Below are 19,081 nucleotides of genomic sequence, written 5' to 3'. Positions count from 1 at the left end.
CCATAGAGATAGTTATTTAATGATTTCTTCATAGCTCTAAATCCCACTCTTGCGGCCATTTTGAATTGAATTTGATAGGCAGGTAATATCTTCTTCCACATGACATAAAATTCTAATCACCAAACTTTGAAACATATTTAAATTTAAGAAAAAACTTGAAAAACTAGTTCCGATCTGTCCGGCTAATCACAAAAGAATTTACCGTATTCACAAATAATTTAAATTGTTGTTGAGTCTGGGTTTGCTAAAGAGGGATGAGGATGGTACAAGCATACACACACAGACGGTGTTTGGGTACAGTACCCCCTACTAATCCTACTATTACTAATTTAAAACCATAAAATTTTACTGAAGAAACCAGTGGTTTGTCCCTCTGACAACAGGCGTTGGCAATGTCAACGGAACACTTTATTTTTTCAAAATGAAATTATTTTGTCCATGTTTATTTCTGTCACACGCAACGTAATATTATCGTAATTGGTATAGTACAGGTGTGATGGTTCAAATACCAAAATGGCAACAGTAACAAAAAGACTTCCCTGGCGGCGATGATAAAATACGAACACGGAGCCAACTGGTACTGGTATTATTATACTCTGCAAACATCAAGTACAATAATGCGGTAAAACTCCACTACTCCAATAACTAGATACTCCAATACAATTCAACGAGATCTCCGATCTGATCTCAGTGCTGAACAACTCCCCTATATATACCCACACTGTCTATAAATAGACCATTACATCAGCATACATAATGAGTCTGGAACTTACTACAAATTTCTAGAATGTTCCATTACCTTCTATTACTTTCTACAGTGTCCTATTACCTATTCAACCAACTTCTAAAAATTCCACCCAGACACAGTACGGTTCTAGAACATTCTCAGTCACACGGAAGTGGTAAACAAGTCGTATGCGACAATTTCATTTATGCACGAAATGTGTGACAATGTAGTATTGTGATGATAATATAGAAGGAAAACGTATGCATATCCCACGATAATACGTTTTCCTGTTATATTATCCATTGAGGAAGAAATTGATTCTGTTCATGTCTTTTTATAACAGTCCTCAAAATATTCTATAGTATCGCCATCGATGCTAACAGATGTTGGTGCAATATCTGATCTGTATATCTTCTTTCTCTGTGGAAACCTGTTTGTACTTGCCTCAATGTGTCATATATGGCATGGCCTTGTCCATTCGCTTCAGCAGTATCCTGCAGAACCCTTTGCTAGGTACAGAAAAAAGTGCTATACCTCGCCAGTTCCCGATTTTCGAGAGTTTGAAGATGAGGTCCTTGCTCCAAGCATACTCCCAGATCTGTTTGAACAGGTCTGAAGAAGAATTTAGGCATTTCATGCTGGATGGTAGTAATGCATTGTGTTTTTACATCCCCGATAGCTCTGATGGCAGCTTTAACCTCAGCTTGAGTGGATGGGTTAGTGTCAATGCCTATGACGTTCTCTGTTGGCCACTTAGTTGTTTTGTGATCTTGTAAATTTTGCGCAGTTCTTGCTTTGCTGCAGCTTTCTGTCTCACTTGATATATCCTCCAAATAGATTATTTTGTCCCAACAAGTACTCCGTTTCACTTCTCTTATAATGAGACAAATCTAGACACCAAAAACATTAACAATTGATCCAGTATTTGCCAAGTTATGTGCAATTTTATTAATTTTAGTCAAATCTCATATAGTTGCTATGATAGCCACATCCTTTGAATGGCTCCGAAAAACAAAACTGATACCACAATTTCGAATCATATACTACCAGGGGGTGTTCTAGAAGGTCCATTCTACCATATTATGTAGGCATGCCTTACATGTAGTGTATGTTGCACGAAATTCCTATTTTGAGCCTACCAATGTTATAAAGATTTTGCCGATAAACTGTCAGTTATGTATGTCGGTACAAGTAGACACATAATGAAAGATCTAAAACCACTCAACATAACTATATAAATAACTATCGTTCACCATGTCTAATTATTGTAACTTGTGAAATTTATACTTTTTATTGTGCAAATTAGTACACAATAAGATTTTCTTTGAAAAGCCGAGCTTCTCTACACATAGACCAAATACGTTAAGTACCCACGGATGGGGTACTTATATTGTAAAAGTATACGCCTATGCGCCACTGTTTTAATCCACTACTTTCACGGTCGAGCCGATCCTTTTGACCCAGGGTATTTTAGCAAAATTTGGGCCATGTTTTGATGCAAAAAAACGCCTTCGTCGTAAATCTTATTGGGTCCAGTTTCTAACTAGCTGTAGAGCACTCCCATTAAATTATGGCGTGTACCCCCAATTTTAAAAATTAAAAAGAATGATTTTTCAGCTTTTAAAATCGAATAAGTAAATAGCATCCATTCAACAACACAGGTAAATTTGGCTTCTTGGATACTCATTCTGAATATATCAGTCCGCCCTTTAAAACCAGGTGGTTTTCGCTAACTTTCACAAATATGGAACCTGGTTATTCGGGTCGTATTGCATGTAAATAAAACAGTCTGAAATACAATAATGTCATTCCTTGCAAAAAGTTCTCAGAAACTTATGAAATATCAACTAATAAGTAACTCGGAAAGACTCATCTCCTAATGGCACATATATTAAATGGATGTGGTGTTAAAGTGATTCCCACTCTTGCTTTTAAACTTGGAGTTGGTCCACCTTCTGGTATCGTAAACTTAAACTGCTGTAAAAGTGCTGAAAAAAAGAGAAACAGCTCCATCTTGGCGAGTTGTTCACCGAGGCAGATACGCCGGCCTGAAAGAATAAAACAAATACTCAGATGTAGATGTTATTTTTACAATATTGCAAACACACAAGTAATATCAGAGAATGATGATAAGGTATCAAATAATAGAATCAAGGACGTGATCGTTTCTTGTATGTACTGACGATGGGGGCGCTTGTCGTGTGCGCATTGTTTAATGTATATGTATCACCAAAACAAGTGATACACGTGCGTATTCGAGTTTGTCGAAAATTGTACTATTCAAATTAATTATAATTCAATGTTTTCATCAAAATGCAGTGTCTAGTAAAAATATTTTCATCCACATTGAAAATGTAAATAAGTACTGTGGCAAAATACAAGGGAAAGGTCTGTATTCAGGAGCTATGATTTGCATATTTATGAGTAAACGTCATGAAAACAAATGACTAATCAGCGCTTGTTTTAGAGCGAGGGCACTGATCTTCTGTTACTACTAGCAGATGGATTGGTTCCCTGTAAAAGAGGGAGGCAAGCTGATTGGTGCATTTGCAAACTACTGAATACTAACAATGTAGGCGTGCTTTACTGCTGTTTCTTGTGCTAACCACCAGATGTTCTAAAGTGACCGGGGTTTTGCGACGATGAATCTGGTTGTTGATCTCAAATCATTCTCACCTGTTCCAAACGGTATAAAAGCGTCTTGTTTAACAACTTTTCCGTCGTCTCCAATAAATCTTTCTGGTTGGAATTTATAAGGTTCTTTCCAGTGTTTTTGGTCGAAGTGGGCAGACCAGATATTCAAATAGACCAACGTCCCCTGTGGTATCACGTAATCATGGAATTCTGTGTCCCGTGTAGTGCAATGACGTGACAGTGCCGCAACATTTGCCATACGTTGAATTTCCATGATGGTGGCTTCCAAATAAGGCAGCTTACGTTTATCCTCCAGGCATGGTAGACGATCATGTCCGACATTGTCATCAAGTTCTGCATGAATCTAACATAAATTGACATGGAGTAGAATCAGCCCGTAGCATACAAGTGGAAATCAACAAGGTAACAAACCTTAGACGCAAAATGGCCACAACTAACTGAGATCGGCTTTATTCACTATTCCAATTCAAAACAACACTTGACAATTATATCAACCAGTTGTTCCAATCACTAATTGCCTAACATACGAATGAACCTGATCATGACAAGTTACGAGCAGGTGTGGGTTATCCAGGTGTCATCAGTGAAAGTCGCTATGACTAAAAAAAGCGGCCTCACCGAAATACATGAAAATATAAATCATGACAGAATACTGAAATAGAATTATCAATATGAGCAAGTTTGCAAATCATAAATCAGTTGAAAATCACGTATGTGGTTACCTTTTTCTGAATGTCAGGGTACGTTACCATATACAACAGTCCCCATAGCAACGTAGTGGTGGTGGTTTCAGTGCCAGCAACAAAGAGATCGCGAATACTTCGATACAATAAGAAGTCCGTGAACTTGATCTTGGCGTCCATCCGGTGTTGTCTCTCCATCTCAGACAAATACATGTCGATAAAATCGCGCATATTGTCAGGGTCAAAGGTCGCGCGATGCTCCTCAATCTTACCAGAAATAAATTTGTGTATTTCTGCATTTATTTGTTTATATTCTCGATACATGAACGGGAGATCGATAAGAAATGGCAAAAAATTTCCAACGAAAGTGCCAGAGTCGATGCGGAATTGTTCATTGATGATATGAAGCAAATAATGGAAGACCTCATCGGAGTATTCGTAGCGAGTCCCAAAACTTATGGAGCATATGATGTTGGAAGCTGCGTTGTTAATCACGTGACTGACATCAAGCGGGTGGCCATTTTCTTTTGCGATGTAATCTACAAGGTGGTCAATTTCCATATGGATCTTGGCTTCCAGACTTTTTTTGCCCACGCCAAAACTACGGAACGCTGACAGGGCAAATTTTCTCTGTTCTTTCCATACTGGACCATAATCCTGGAATATGTAGCCTATGAAGAATTGAAAACGTTGTGATTGAGATACTTCACTGCACCATTAAAAGCGTTTGTTTCAAATGTTTATTAAATTAATGTTTCAAATGTTTATTAAATTTATTTAAAGGCATTCCATTCAGAGCATTTGGTTAGTTTGCTGCAATATCACATAATCATTTCAAAACATTGCACAAAGCTGTGTAAAAGCCAGCCTATCATGGTTAAGGTTGGACCATCTTAAATCATGGTGGTATATGTTTTGAAGGGAACAAGTTGGAGAAGGGTGGGCATAAAGTTTTTAAAAAATCCTTGTTTAAGAGAAAGAAAAAAAACAGCAACTTCATGCGTAAAAAAAAAACGTTTCTAAAAGCAATGAATAGTAAGAAACAATATTTTACTATATATATTGCTTTGCCTGTCACCTGCCACATTCACAACCCTGTATGGCCATGTAAGCATGCAAAATAAATACTAAAGAGATTTGGTAGGAATCAGATTGGTCGTATCATGGGTCTATCAAATACGGGAGAACAATTCAATATTAAATTGACCTATAAAACGTCTAAAATCCGACTTTCGAAAACATGTCATAAAAACTATGCATACCTGCTTTTTTGAGAACTTTTGTTATCATTCCAGGACTTGGCCGACCAGCAAAGTGTTCCCCTTTCTGTACAAATGCTTCCTTGATGACATCATATCCACACAAAACAACACAATATTGAAGTCCCAACTGTATGCTATAAACGTTACCTACAGAACACAGACGCGTCTATAAAAAGCTTTAATTTCACAGAAGACGGTTTATTTGTGCAAGTAAAAATGTAACGGCTCATGGTGAATATACAACGCCCGTTATCTTTGTTTCATGCATCAAATGAGGGCGCTGGCAGCAATGCCGCCCTCACAGTTGCAAAGCTAAAATCTTACATAGTCGTGGGACATAGACGACTTTTCCGGAAATAGCGAGACTGGGGTGCAAATATACTTATGCTTTGTCATGGCTGAAAATACAAACATGTCAGCTTGCTGATAGTCGATAGAAGGGAGTTTTATTTTTGTGACGGTGATTGGTGCGCCCACAAGCACAATATCACGCGTGCAAGTTTACGTTACACCCCAAAACGACATGCGCGCGCATGCGAAACACTGTATCTTCGTCTTCAGCGAAAGTCGTCTATTAACGTCCAAATGTGGAAGCACCCGCTACGATCTGGCACACTTTGGGGTTTGGGGTGATTACGTCATAAAATCATAGACACTGCCCAATGTTTCACATGCATTGATTGGGCGACATGGGCCGGGGACATGGGCTAGTGTACTTATCTTAGGAGTCAGCCATTTGATGTCATGGGGGACTGGAAGAGTGTGACCAGTACAATTGTTTTTGCAGTGTCTCATCTAACCATCTTGATTGTTCCAATAATGCAACCCTGCAACAAATTGCTAGATTTTTTTCTCTCGGTGTCTAACTTTCATTTTTATTTTTTTAAATCTCCCACCACGATTTCAAATAGTTGACCCTTAAGACAGTGTCTGGGACTTACCGTATGTACTTGCCAAGTTCGTAAGGGTGACATGAGACTCTGTGCCGAGATTGAATAAACTGCCGATGATTGGCCATCCTGGTGGCCCGTGTGGAAGACCGGGTGGCTTCCTGAGTAGCAGGTAAAACGTCACTGCAGCTATTGCCAGAATCAAGATTATTTGTAGCATTATCTGTCCACGGCACACACCCCCTTCGAATCATATACTGTTATACGCCAGTCTCGTGACCACACTTGTGATATATTGCGTTCAAGGAAAAATCATAAACATACACGCGTAATGTCGCTAAATAATGTCACCCTGTGCGAACAGCGCCCTCTTCAGTAACGGCCAACGATGGCTACCGGTACACATGTATATTACAATTTCATTTCCCGTTTTCTATTGTATTCTATCCACTCATTTTTTGACATTGGAAATAAACGATACATAACTGTTCAAGCTGAGGGTCAGTCGCCCATCATCATTTCATCAGATTTCTAGACGATCCGGCCCTAGTTGGTTGCGGCCCTGGTAAAAAAAAAGACGTTCCGGCCCTGGTTTGGACGTTCCGGCCCCAAAACAGTTTGGTCGATCCGGCCCGTGTATAAATTATATTCGATACGTGTTCGTATCTAATGTTATTATATTAAATACACGAATGTCTGACTATCTTGTTTAACAACTTATTTGTCGTCATTTGCAGGGCATTTTTCACGATTTAACACAGTGTTTGACAGTGCAACAGATATATGTTCATTTATTCGCCGCCTGCGTGAACCACAGACAATAGAATACACATCTAATACAATCTGTTTTTGTCAGGGTTCGAATGCACATTGGTGGTTTGTCGAGTAATGAACGTTAATACATTAAATGCACAACGAATGTATGACTATCTTATTCACAACTTATTTTCCGTCTTTTGTGGGACTTATCAGAGTTCATGGAAAGAATGTAGCCAATTAACACTTACATTTTAGCACAATGCAAGGGCCGTACACACCTTCCGGTCGGGCATGGTGTCAAAGTACACACAATCATTGAAATGGTAATGAGGAGTGTAGCAAACAGGTCACTTGACTCCAGGTGTCAAAGCACACATGAATATTTAAATACATGTACATGTAGTAAACAAATGTAGTATTATACAAACAATTTATTAACTCATAACAACCTACTGAAGGAGGTTAAAGGTTACAACAACAACAAAAATTACAGATAAAAATTAATCAAATTACAATGGCTAATAGTTTAAAGACAACCAGAAACAGACTAAATTGAAGTTAGTAACGGAAATATACAATAAAGTAAAATGAAACACCAACACAAAACTATAAACTGAATATAAAAACAAAAACCCAATGAATAGGTTTAAAAAAAAAGTTAATGACTAAGTAGGTGCTGCTGTCTAATAGCAAAGCTGTATTTCAGATATTGTGCCAGAGGAATTGCTAAGTTATTATTTGACATTATTTTTATGAATTTATTTTCAGGTGTGAGATTAGTAAAGTCAGGAATAATCTTTTCAGCTTCATTGTATAAAATGACCCTCTCTTTAACTATATACTGAGCATATTATGAGGAAGTGATGTTCATCTTCAATATCATTTTTATTACACAATTTGCAGATTCTGTCGCTACTTTTGATTCTGTTGTGTCTTTCTTTTTCAATTTCTAAACTGTGATTACTCAGTCTGAATTTAGTTAGGGTACTTTTCAGTTCTTTATTTTTTAGCTTAATTAAGTAGTTTTACAAAATGAAGTTTGTTTTAATTTGTTTGTAAGTCCTCAGTTTGTTTTTTGTATTAGTGTTTTGTCTGTTATCATCATTAATTGAGTTAATCCAATGTTTTATAAATACATTTTTTATTTTATCATATATCCGTGACATTTGTGACGATTTTAGCTCATTATTGTCAATATCTGATAGTGTTGTATTTGTAGATTTCAGTACTGAGTTAAGTTCATTGTACCACTTACTTTTTATAGTCTTGTTAAGTAGGAGGGCTTCCTTAATAATGGGGTTTTGAATTTTGTTTAGGTGGTTTGTATATTTTATTAACTGTTTTTAATGAATAAATCGATAGGATATCTACCCAACTCACTATAAATTCCCAATTTCGGAGTGTTTTTTGAAACGCCTAGGATGAAGCGACAAAAGCTGAGGTGTACATCTTCTATAGTAGAGTTGAATGAACTTTCTTCAGCCCATACTTCACATCCATATATTAGAATTGGTCTTATTAGTTTATCAAACAATGATAACAATAATGAGGGACTGAGGCTTTTATTATGACCTAATTTGGCTTTCAAATACCTAAATAATTATAATTTCTCACGATGTTAATCTCATTCCCTTCAAAAAAGAATAAATCACTGTCATAGAGTTTATTATTTTTATTAAAAACCATAATTTTTGTTTTTTCTGTGTTCACAGCGAGTTTCCATTTCTGTGTGTATTTTGAGACATTATCAAGGGCATTCTGGAGGCCACTTTTGGATTTAGAAAGAATAACTATATCATCTGCATACATTAGACAGCTGATTGGTGTGTTATTTAAATTTGGTGGATCACATGATTCATGGTCCAGGGTATTAGTTATGTCATTAATAAAAATGTTAAAGAGTGAAGGGCTCAGATTACACCCTTGCTTAACACCCAGTGTTGAATTAAATTGATTGGTTAGTCCATCTTTCATTTTTATTTTATATTACAGTACATACTTTTTATAATTTGATACATTTTACCTGTCACCCCACTGTTTAATAGTTTCCAGAATAGACCATCATGCCAAACACTATCAAAAGCCTTTTTCAGGTCTACAAAACAGGCATAAATTTTGTTTGTTTGCTTTAGCTTCTTTTTTTTTTCATTCACTGTATTTTCATGCTGATTGTTGTTGGTGTGTTTTTCAATAATAGTTTTCAATATAAATAGGTTGTCAGTTGTACGACGACCTTTTCTGAAACCAAACTGTTGGTGGGACAAAATGTTATTTTTCTCAATAAAAGTGGTTAGCCTTGTATTAAGGATACTTGTAAATAGTTTGCCAAGGCAACTGGAGATTGCTATTCCCCTGTAGTTTGAGGGATTTAATTTAGATCCTGCTTTATGTATGGATATTATTAAACTTGTACTCCATGCATGTGGGAAGATGTAGTGTACCATTTTTCTAATCATGGAAGGTACTAACGTTACAAATACAAAAAGATTGTGATAGTTCATCAGTTCTTCTCCAATCAATTTTATGTCTGCTAATTTTTCATTAAAGTTCGCCAAGATCTCCGGAAACAACAGCATTCAAACTAGACGCCATTTTCAGCATTTTACATGCGAGGTTCGTCTATCGCTTCCGAACATGCTCCGAATATCACCGAATATCACCGAATGCTCGAGACTAGCGTAACCCATTGCACGAAGGTGTTAAGAGCTAACAGAACCAATGTTTGTGAACAAACATTGACAAACGATCATGGGGCAAAGCTAAAACAATAGCGTTGTGGCTCCTTCCGTTAGTACCTTCCGTGTTCTAATCAACGTGATTAGTATCCAGCAAATGTAGCATTAAATCTGCTGTTTTCAATTGAATTTATTTGTAACATTTTCTTGCTTAGTTAGAGTTAAAGTTATTTATATAATCACTGGGACTAATATAATGCGACGTACCTAACATAGGACGATTTTTGTTATAATCAGTGGGACTAATATAATGCGACGTACCGTAACATGGAACGATTTATTTATTATCAGTGGGACTGATATAACGCAACGTACTGTAACATGGGGTGATTATTTTATTATCAGTGGGACTGATATAATGCGACGTACCGTAACATGGGGTGATTTTTTTCATTATCAGTGGGACTGATATAATGCGACGTATTCAAGTTGTTAACACCTTCCTTTAGCCGTGAATTTTCTTTCTTCTTGTTTGTAATTTTGCGTATAAAGTGCGAAAAGTCGTGCATTTAACATGGCGACAAAGTGAGGCATCTTGCTACATTGTTACGTTCCGACTTCTGTTCTTAATTTATTCACGTAATTCCCCATGGAAACACATTTAAACGAACAACAAAAATGCGGATAGACCAATAAAACTATTTTGTCTGCCTACATAAACTGCTACATAATTCATTACGTGACAAACCACAAATGTGTATTCGAACCCTGACTGAAACGGATTGTATTAGATGTGTATTCAAGTTATCTGTCTGTGGGCCACACACGTCCACGTGCATACAGTGCACAAAGGCGGCGGCGAGTAAATGAAAAACATCTGTTGCATTGTGTAAAATATGGCGTGAAACCGTAAAAATTCCCTGCAAAAGACGAAAAATAAGTTGATAAACAAGATAGTCAATCATTCGTTGTGCATTTAACATATTAACATTAGATATGAACACGTATCGAATATAATTTATACCAGGGCCGGATCGACCAAACTGTTTTGGTGCCGGAACGTCCAAACCAGGGCCAGAACGTCTTCTTTTTTTTTACCAGGGCCGCAACCGAACAGGGCCGGATCATCATTTTTAAAGGGCGACAGTCGTCGTGCCGCGTCCTGTTCGATATGGGACGTGTGTAAAATATATTGTTTATTTACATGAAATTCGAACACGCGCTGCGCGACGACCACCGCGCTTTAACTATCTGGGACTAGTCATTAGTACCAATGGTAAATTAAAAACTTGACCTTAAAAACCTCAAAAAGCTCTGTTTTCAATGAAAGCAAAGCTTGGCTCAATTCAAAACTTAAGTATAAAAGTATCAATTTTCATTTTTGACAAACTTATCAGACTTATCCTCGTTTATGGTTGTGATGTTTGGGGTGATGAGTTATCCACTAAATCACCTATCGAGGACGTTCAATTAAAGGACGGCAGTCGTCGTGCCGCGTTCTCTTCGATATGGGACTCATAGCGACGTATACAACGCGTGTAAAATACATTGTTTATTTACATCACCGCGCTTTAAGTTATTGTGGGTATTTACTAGGTGTGTCACAACGTACACAAATTTTTGCCATGTGCAGCGAGTTAGGCAGATACCCCCTAGATGTATTTATAAAAAAAAATTAAATATTACAGTTGGGCCATGAATTCTAATAATGTGGTACTCAAGGAAGTTTTTGTGGTTAACCGAAATGTTAAAAATAAACGGAATCTAGAAGTAACATCGTTATTAAACAATATTCAACAATATCATTCAGTTAACAACTGTGATAAATTAACCTCGGCACAAATGAAACAAATTGATTTGGGCATCAAGGATTTATTCCTAACAAGATGGAAAGGTGAGGTCCATAATGATAACCGCACCAAAGCAAATGAGAAAAATAAACTGAGAACATATCGGCTAATCAAATCAGATTTAAAACTTGAGCCATATTTAGTCAAACTAAATAACTTTGAACTGCGTAGTATGCTTGGTGGTCATAAAAAAAATCCCCTTAAACAACAGGGTTTGTGACATGTGTAACAAAGGTCTAATTGAGGATGAAATGCATTTTCTGGTGGAATGCAACAAATATAATGAGTTGCGTATCAAACTGTAAAGCTAAGGATATGATCCCAGCATTTGAAAATAAACTTGCAGAAAAAAAATTCATGGAATTGTTACAGAATGAAAACATTATTATACCAGTGGCACAGTTCATGAGTGAAAGCTTTGAAGTCATAAAGCAGGGTATTAATTGACATTTTAATGCCTGCTGTCATTTTAATCTCATATTATTTAGTATTTTAGTGATTTTGTATTATTTAGTAATTTATTGATTGTATTTTGTTATTTAGTATATTGTTTTTACATGTTTTTCTTGTACTTTGTGACCATTTGCACCCCCGGGATTGTGTAAGAGTATACAGCCATTTGGTTATTGTAATAATAATAATAATAATAATAATAATAATAATAATAATAATAATAATAATAATAATAATAATAATAATAATAATAATAATAATAATAATAATAATAATAATAATAATCAAGTTTTATTGCATCCTTAGAAATTACAATATTTCTTTTGGTAAAAAAGCAATAAATATATCCATACACAACACAATTACAATACAATACAATATAAATAGATACGTTAACGTTTTCTGTACTCCATGGCTTTAAGTAGATAGGTCCCCATACATTTAATTGCCTTGGAGTCCTTGTTGCTCATCAAAAATATAAAATTACTCAATTTATCTCCTGCATTAGTTAATGTAATTTCTGTGAGCAATTCACGTCTAATATATTTGTACCGATCACATTCTAAAAGGAAGTGAACTTCATCTTCTATTTTATTTTGGGAACACAAATTACAAATTCTTTTTTCAATGGGAGTTTTTGGCTGTGTGTGCCTTCCTTTTTCAATAGCCAAACAATGGTTACTTGTTCGGAAGCGTGACATACAGACTTGATGTTTTTTCGGAAGACAATTTAAGTATGACTCAAAATTATAAGTGTTTTTGAATTTTGCATATGTTCTTCATTTTGTGTTTTCTTGATTGACATTCTGTTTCCAAAATGTAATATAGTTTTCTTTTAAAGTCTTATCAATGTTCTTCATATTCAAATCTGTTTTACTAGTTTGGATTCTTGAGTCAACAACTAAATTCTGAACCGATGAACACCATGGTAAATTCCCGCCCCCCCCCCCCCCCCACTCAGGATCCATAGGGGGCCGCATGCGCGTTCCCATTTTCTCGGGAAAGAGGGTACTTTTTGACGATCTGTCTCGGGAACATTTTCCCGAGAAAATCGTAGAAAAGGGGGTATTTTTTGCTTGTTTTCCCGAGATTCTCAAAATAGGGGGTGTATTTCAAAATACTTCCCGAGATATACAAAAAAGGGGGGTTTAAAAGGAGTTCTAGACTGAAAAGTTCCCTAGATAGGGGGTGAAATTCATCGGAAAAGCCCGTGAAAGGGGAGGTTAAATTTTCTTCTTTTCCCTAGATAGGGGGGTCAAAAAAATGAGGGAACAAGCATAGGCCCCCCTAAATATAGGGAGTGGGGGGCCGGGGGTAAATTGAATTTCATTTGTTCATAATTAGCCTGACAAGTTGGCGTAGGTGGCGCCCTGGACTGCTGCGATCCCCACTAGTTCATAATATGCCATATTACATTATCCACTCTCTTTGTTGTCATAGTAACTTAAAAGTAGTTAATAAGTTCACTTAAACACTTAAGCATATGGCAAGATTGGATAGAGCAAGCGTTGAAATTACTTCCAGGTTAATAAATAAAACTTTGATTATGAAATTGTGTCTTAAAGGCCAGTGAACTCAAGAAGGCGACGTACACAACGCAACGCACGCAATAAAATTTGAAAACGCGCTGCATGACGACCACCGCCCTTATTTTACGCACGTTGTATACGTCGCTATGAGTCCCATACCGAACAGGACGCGGCGCCCATGTACTGTAGGTGGGTGAATATATTGAACTATAATTTACTATTTAAAAAAAACACGCTGTTTTTCGTATCATAATTTTTGTACGATAAAATAACCATATTTTGTAATACATATGTGCACCAGTTGTTCAGGTACATAGAATAACAAACAATGCATGTGTGTTCGTGCTTTTGGATTGCACCAAAGAATCATGGGACACTATTGTTTATGTTGTTTACAATGTTAATCTATCTTATGTTATCCATTGTTATTTTAATCCAAAAAGTAAATTTGTTGTGAGATTAGGCTTAACTGGAAGGTGCCCCTTTAATAAATACTGTTTACCCTGCAAAAGCAACATTTTTAGTTTATCAGAGGGTTTATTATCGAAATTTTGCAGGGGGGTTTCGGCTCACCATCCCTCATGCCAAAGGTATGAGCAGCCACGCATTTTTTGAATGGGGGGGAGTAACCCCCTATGTGCCGCTGCCACTGTTCATGATAACTCGTAATCAACTTGCTTTAAAATATGGAGTATCAAACAAAAGTTTTCCTTCCTACTACATATACAAGTTTCAGTGAGCTGGATTTTGGAATTCATTGCCATGCTCACAACCATTTTGTGTTTCAAATACACCCAGCTAAATGTTAGAGGTTGCAGTAGGTCCCGCTGCCTATTTTTACCATTCAGGAGTCAAAATCGCATAAAATTGTGTTGCCAAGGAAACCTGCCTCACTCTATCAACTCATGTCATGCATATCTAAGTGTTAGCATATCATGTTCATGCATATAAATGAGGTCACGCATTACCAAACTGTGTTCCCTAGTATCAAAACTTCCAGTCTCAGCGGAAATTTAATCCATGAAGCATTGCAATAAATATACATCTTCTTTCAACATATGCAATGACAATACAATCTGGCTGGCGATTTTAACGTTTAACAAATTCAAAACTGACACCAACTCTAACTAATCTTACAAAAGAAAACGCACACTATATTAAATTATTTTATTTGACCCAATAATTCCATACACATTAATACTGTACAGTATCTACAAGTACAATCTTTTCACAATCAGACTAAATTATATTCATTCCTCGTATAATATTGACATTTTGTATCAAAAAGATTAGAACAGTCCAAGATTTGTAATCAAAGTAAAACCTGTCTAAACTGAACACCGAATAGTGGAGTGTTCACTTTATAGAGGAGCTTACACATCGGGGGGGGGGGGGGGGGGGGGAGAGACCCCCCCCCCCCTTTGGGCATTACTGTAGAATACTTTATTTTCGCTTGGAATTTATTTTCGCTATTATCGCTGAAGGGATGATTCAGTGAAAATAAAATCCAGCGAATATACTTTTTTCCCTATATTTCACATTAAACTCGTGAAAAATCAAATTCCAAGCAAAACGCCCAAAATGCTTTTTCAGCGAAAATTAATTCCAGCAAAAATAAAGTATTCCACAGTACTTTAATTCTTTTTTTTCTTCACAATGATCAATTTTGATAATTGTGAAGATGACATTTCTTTAGCATCTTTAAAATCATGAATGAAATGTTTCCAAAACTTGGTGGTTTCCCCAGACTCGCAAACATTTTTTTTTTGCCTGAAGCAAACAGTAGTTGAATGAATTTAATGCAAATGAGCACTCCACGAGATTTGCATATACACTGGTGATCAAAGCATATGTGAACAACGATTTTCAAGTTTGCTGCTGCTATAATAATGTTTTTACATTACAATAAATAGCCTATTATTAACAAAATGCAATATTAAACAAATTATTGAATTGAAATTCGCAGCATTGCCCGTTTAAAGTCAGAATTTGAAATAAAAGTACACCAAATGTATGCAAAAGATATGTCGCTAGGATACAGTATTCGAAGTCAGTTTTGACAGGTTTTACTAAAATAAAAAGTATTACAAAAAACGAAAACAAAAAACACGCATAAATAAACACATGCTTTGAATATCACAGTGTACAATAATTCTAGTACACAAAGCGACGTGCAGCCAAGATCAATGGCTTTCCTACACTTTGCACCTATACATCAAAAACACACAAATTTATACAAAAATAATTTATCATTAAACACTTAACCAGATCGAACATAAAATAATCCAAAAGATTAAGCTACAGTCAAAATTCCACTTCTCATAGTGCACCACAAGTTGTATTTATGCACACAACCATATATGGTATGTGATAATTTGCCTAATTGGGAAGCAGGGATTGAACAACCAACTCTGAGAATGACTGGATCTATTGAGCAACAGATTTGGATTTTGCTCTATTTGTAGTGAATCTCCACTAGAAGCACACGTAAAACAAACTTTAATTTACTGCATTCTAGACTATTACCGATAGAAAAAATCATTCTGACCAGCCTAAATTAGTCATTTATGCATGCACCACTAATAGAGCAAATATGGTACTCTAAACTCAATGCCAAGAACATCCAGTTTTAGTTGCTCTCAACTTTCAAGTTCAAAAGTAAAATTATCTAAATCACTAACACTGTTTATCAGAACTGTGCACGTAGGTAGGGAGGCTCACACAACCTTGAATGGCATAACGACAGTGACACGTTTTCATGCTAAAAGCCAGTTGTACGTACGTACGCATACAGACAATATAATAACTCAGAATGTTATATTTACGAGTCTTGTTTTAGTAAAATTTAGTTTCTGACATTGCAACAGTTAGCAATGTTTATGTTGTGAAAGGCGTACAACATGCAATGTACAAAATGTAGGTAAAGACCAACTAGAGAATCATGGGATACGTACATGCACAGTTCAAACGGCAGTATCGCTTTAAAAGAATCAACAGGGATAAGTGTAGACATGTATGCTTGTTTCACAACCTGAAATTTCCATGACGTGATGGGACACATTTAATCACTTAGAAATGTAACCCAAATAAAAACACAGAAGCAGAAAAGCTTGTTTTGATCACACTAGAAGTGCACTCATCTTGCAAGTTTGTTTACACAGCACATGCATTTACAATACAGTAAATAGGGGATACTTTCAGTCGCAGAGAGCGCCCCCTATGTATGAATATAGAGAATATTCTCAGCACCGACTAGAGACAAAATGCACATCGAACACTGAATGCATAATCATTAAAACTTTTCAAACTATGACATTATTTTTGGAGTAGTCATTACAGGAAAATATGAAAATATACAAAAGAGTATAAATAAAATTACAAAAAAATGTTTTTGACAGAACTTCTCAATGTTTTGTTAAACACAGTGAAAAAATGTGGTTGATTATAATTGCCGAGTCATCTCAATGAAAGATAATATTAAGTTTTTGAAATCCCATGTTCTCCATCTATGCGACACAATAAAACTGGAAATGCAAGTCACACATAGCCACATACACACAATATGTCATTGATTTCTGTGAATGCCTATCGCTCAACGAATGAAAACAAAGCTTACATATCAGCTAGCCAATCACAAGAAAGGTAACAAATATTCATATCAGGGTTCATAAAAATTACTGTAAAGGGGTTAATTATTCACTGGGTTTTAATTTGGCTTATTTCGCTGACTGGAAAATGCGCTAAATTAAAACCCAGTGAATATGTAAAATTTAGCATAGAACACATCATCTAAATGATAAAACCGTGAATTTAAAATCCAAAGAATATGCCTGAAATGGCAAATCAGTGAAATTTAAACCCAGTGAAAATTAGTCATTTTACAGCAGGTTTTAAATAACAAATGCATTAAAGTAACATCAGCTGCATTTTTTTTTTAATCGATGTAAAAATGAGAAAATAAACATAGAAGCAAAGAAGGTAGATACTGACAATATACCGGGTATCTTGTCAGACGGCTTACATGTTTGATCATAGCAACCACATGGTAGGCTGGAAATTAATTGTTTGAACACAAATTGGTTTCTCATGCATAACATTAACATGCACATCATCTTTCACCTTGTGTGCATAATTTGGGATCGCTAAAATCATATGCATAAATTTTGACAAAAACAGGCAGCCGACAATGACAAATATTATGGGGAATTCCTTATTCGGTAAGCGTATAGTCCATCGCCAACCCAATAATGCCAGCTGTAGTACTGAGAGTTATAAAATAAAAAAGTTTGTTCCGTAAACATGCTCCTGAATTCATTAAAGATGTACTAATTCTTTTTACTCTAAATTTGTATTTTTATAAACTAGTTAAATGTTAGTTAGTGAAATATTAAATAGATTCTGGATTCTATAGTTTTTTGGCTTTTTTTAACACGACTATCCAAAAAACGGCAAGATTTGCAAATAATTATAAAAACACTGCCTTAATTAATAACTTTGTTCAACATAACCCCACCCTCCAAAAAAAAAAATCACCGCAATTTTGTTTGGTGTGGTGTTAGCTACCAAATTGAGGAATTTTAGAATTCCAAATTCAGCTTCCTGGCCCACCAAAATTGAAATGGGGGGGCAGGGGGTCCCCCTCATTTTTTCATGACACAATTCGTCTTTTTCACATGTACTCTCATCAAGATCAGCTGCACAAAAATACCTCAACTAAATTTGTAAAATTATGAACCATTTGGTGTATTCTTCTAATATTTCTTCGTTAATGTTGGATTAAGTGGACATGTACAAAATTAGGCAGGATCATCTTCAAAAAGGGTTGGTTTTAATGGTTAAACTTCTATTTCCGATGTCATATTGAAATTAGCACCACAATCTTAATTCAATGTAGTATGGCAGAGCCGGCAGACATTTTAACAATTTTGTACTAGTGGTTCCCTGCCTCCAATGAAAATTTTGCTACCACAAAAGTTTGTTCTGATGGGCAAAATTTGTTTTAGAAGTTAAGGCTGTTTAGTTTTCATAAAATATTTCAACAAAAATATAATTCACAAGACTGTAAAGTGATGTCAGAAGTGTTTAGACTAACTTTTGCATTTCCAAAAAAATTAATGCTTCTGGATATGCCTTGTGCAGGTCTCCTAAAGGTCACACATCCTGGTACTATGCATGACCCTAAAGGTCACACATCCTGGTACTATGCATGACCCCTAAAAGTCGCACATCCTGGTACTATGCATGGCCCCTAAATGTCACACATCCTGGTACCATGCATGAACTCTGTAGGTGACACATCCTGGTACTATGCATGGCCCCTAAAAGTCGCACATCCTGGTACTATGCACGACACCTAAAGGTCACACATCCTGGTACCATGCATGACCCCTAAATGTCACACATCCTGGTACTAAGCATGACCCCTGCAGGTGACACATCCTGGAACCATACACGACCCCAAAGGTCACACATCCTGGCACTTTCTGGGGATATTGCCTTATAGCGGCAATAATTTCCAAATATCATATCCTAATTTTTGCTATGTTCAACTACTTGCAATAAGCATACATATACCCTCAAAACAACCAGGATGTGTGA

General features: G+C 36.1%; 1 protein-coding gene across 1 annotated transcript; it reads right to left on the bottom strand.

The window, feature by feature from the left end:
• Positions 1–1,651: 1,651 nt before the first annotated feature.
• LOC100371843 (cytochrome P450 2U1-like) lies at positions 1,652–5,426 on the bottom strand. Its single transcript, XM_002740574.3, has 4 exons — positions 5,328–5,426; positions 4,105–4,736; positions 3,404–3,725; positions 1,652–2,775 (listed from the first exon to the last, which is right to left on the bottom strand). The coding sequence occupies exons 1-4, from the start codon at positions 5,353–5,355 to the stop codon at positions 2,597–2,599; spliced, it is 1,161 nt and encodes a 386-aa protein (XP_002740620.2). The 5' UTR covers positions 5,356–5,426; the 3' UTR covers positions 1,652–2,596.
• Between the last annotated feature and the right edge of the window lie 13,655 nt (positions 5,427–19,081).

Source organism: Saccoglossus kowalevskii, chromosome 21 (genome assembly GCF_978046115.1).
Source record: "Saccoglossus kowalevskii chromosome 21, keSacKowa6.1, whole genome shotgun sequence".
Lineage (NCBI taxonomy): Eukaryota > Metazoa > Hemichordata > Enteropneusta > Harrimaniidae > Saccoglossus > Saccoglossus kowalevskii.
Note: the sequence above shows the minus strand (reverse complement) of the source record. Positions and strands in the feature narration are given on the sequence as shown.

Coding starts and splice junctions, on each gene's coding strand:
- LOC100371843 (XM_002740574.3), bottom strand. CDS start 5,355: ATGATAACAAAAGTTCTCAAAAAAGCAG. Junction 3,726..4,104: donor ACCCTGACATTCAGAAAAAG/GTAACCACATAC, acceptor AATTTATGTTAG/ATTCATGCAGAACTTGATGA. Junction 2,776..3,403: donor TTTTATACCGTTTGGAACAG/GTGAGAATGATT, acceptor TTATTCTTTCAG/GCCGGCGTATCTGCCTCGGT.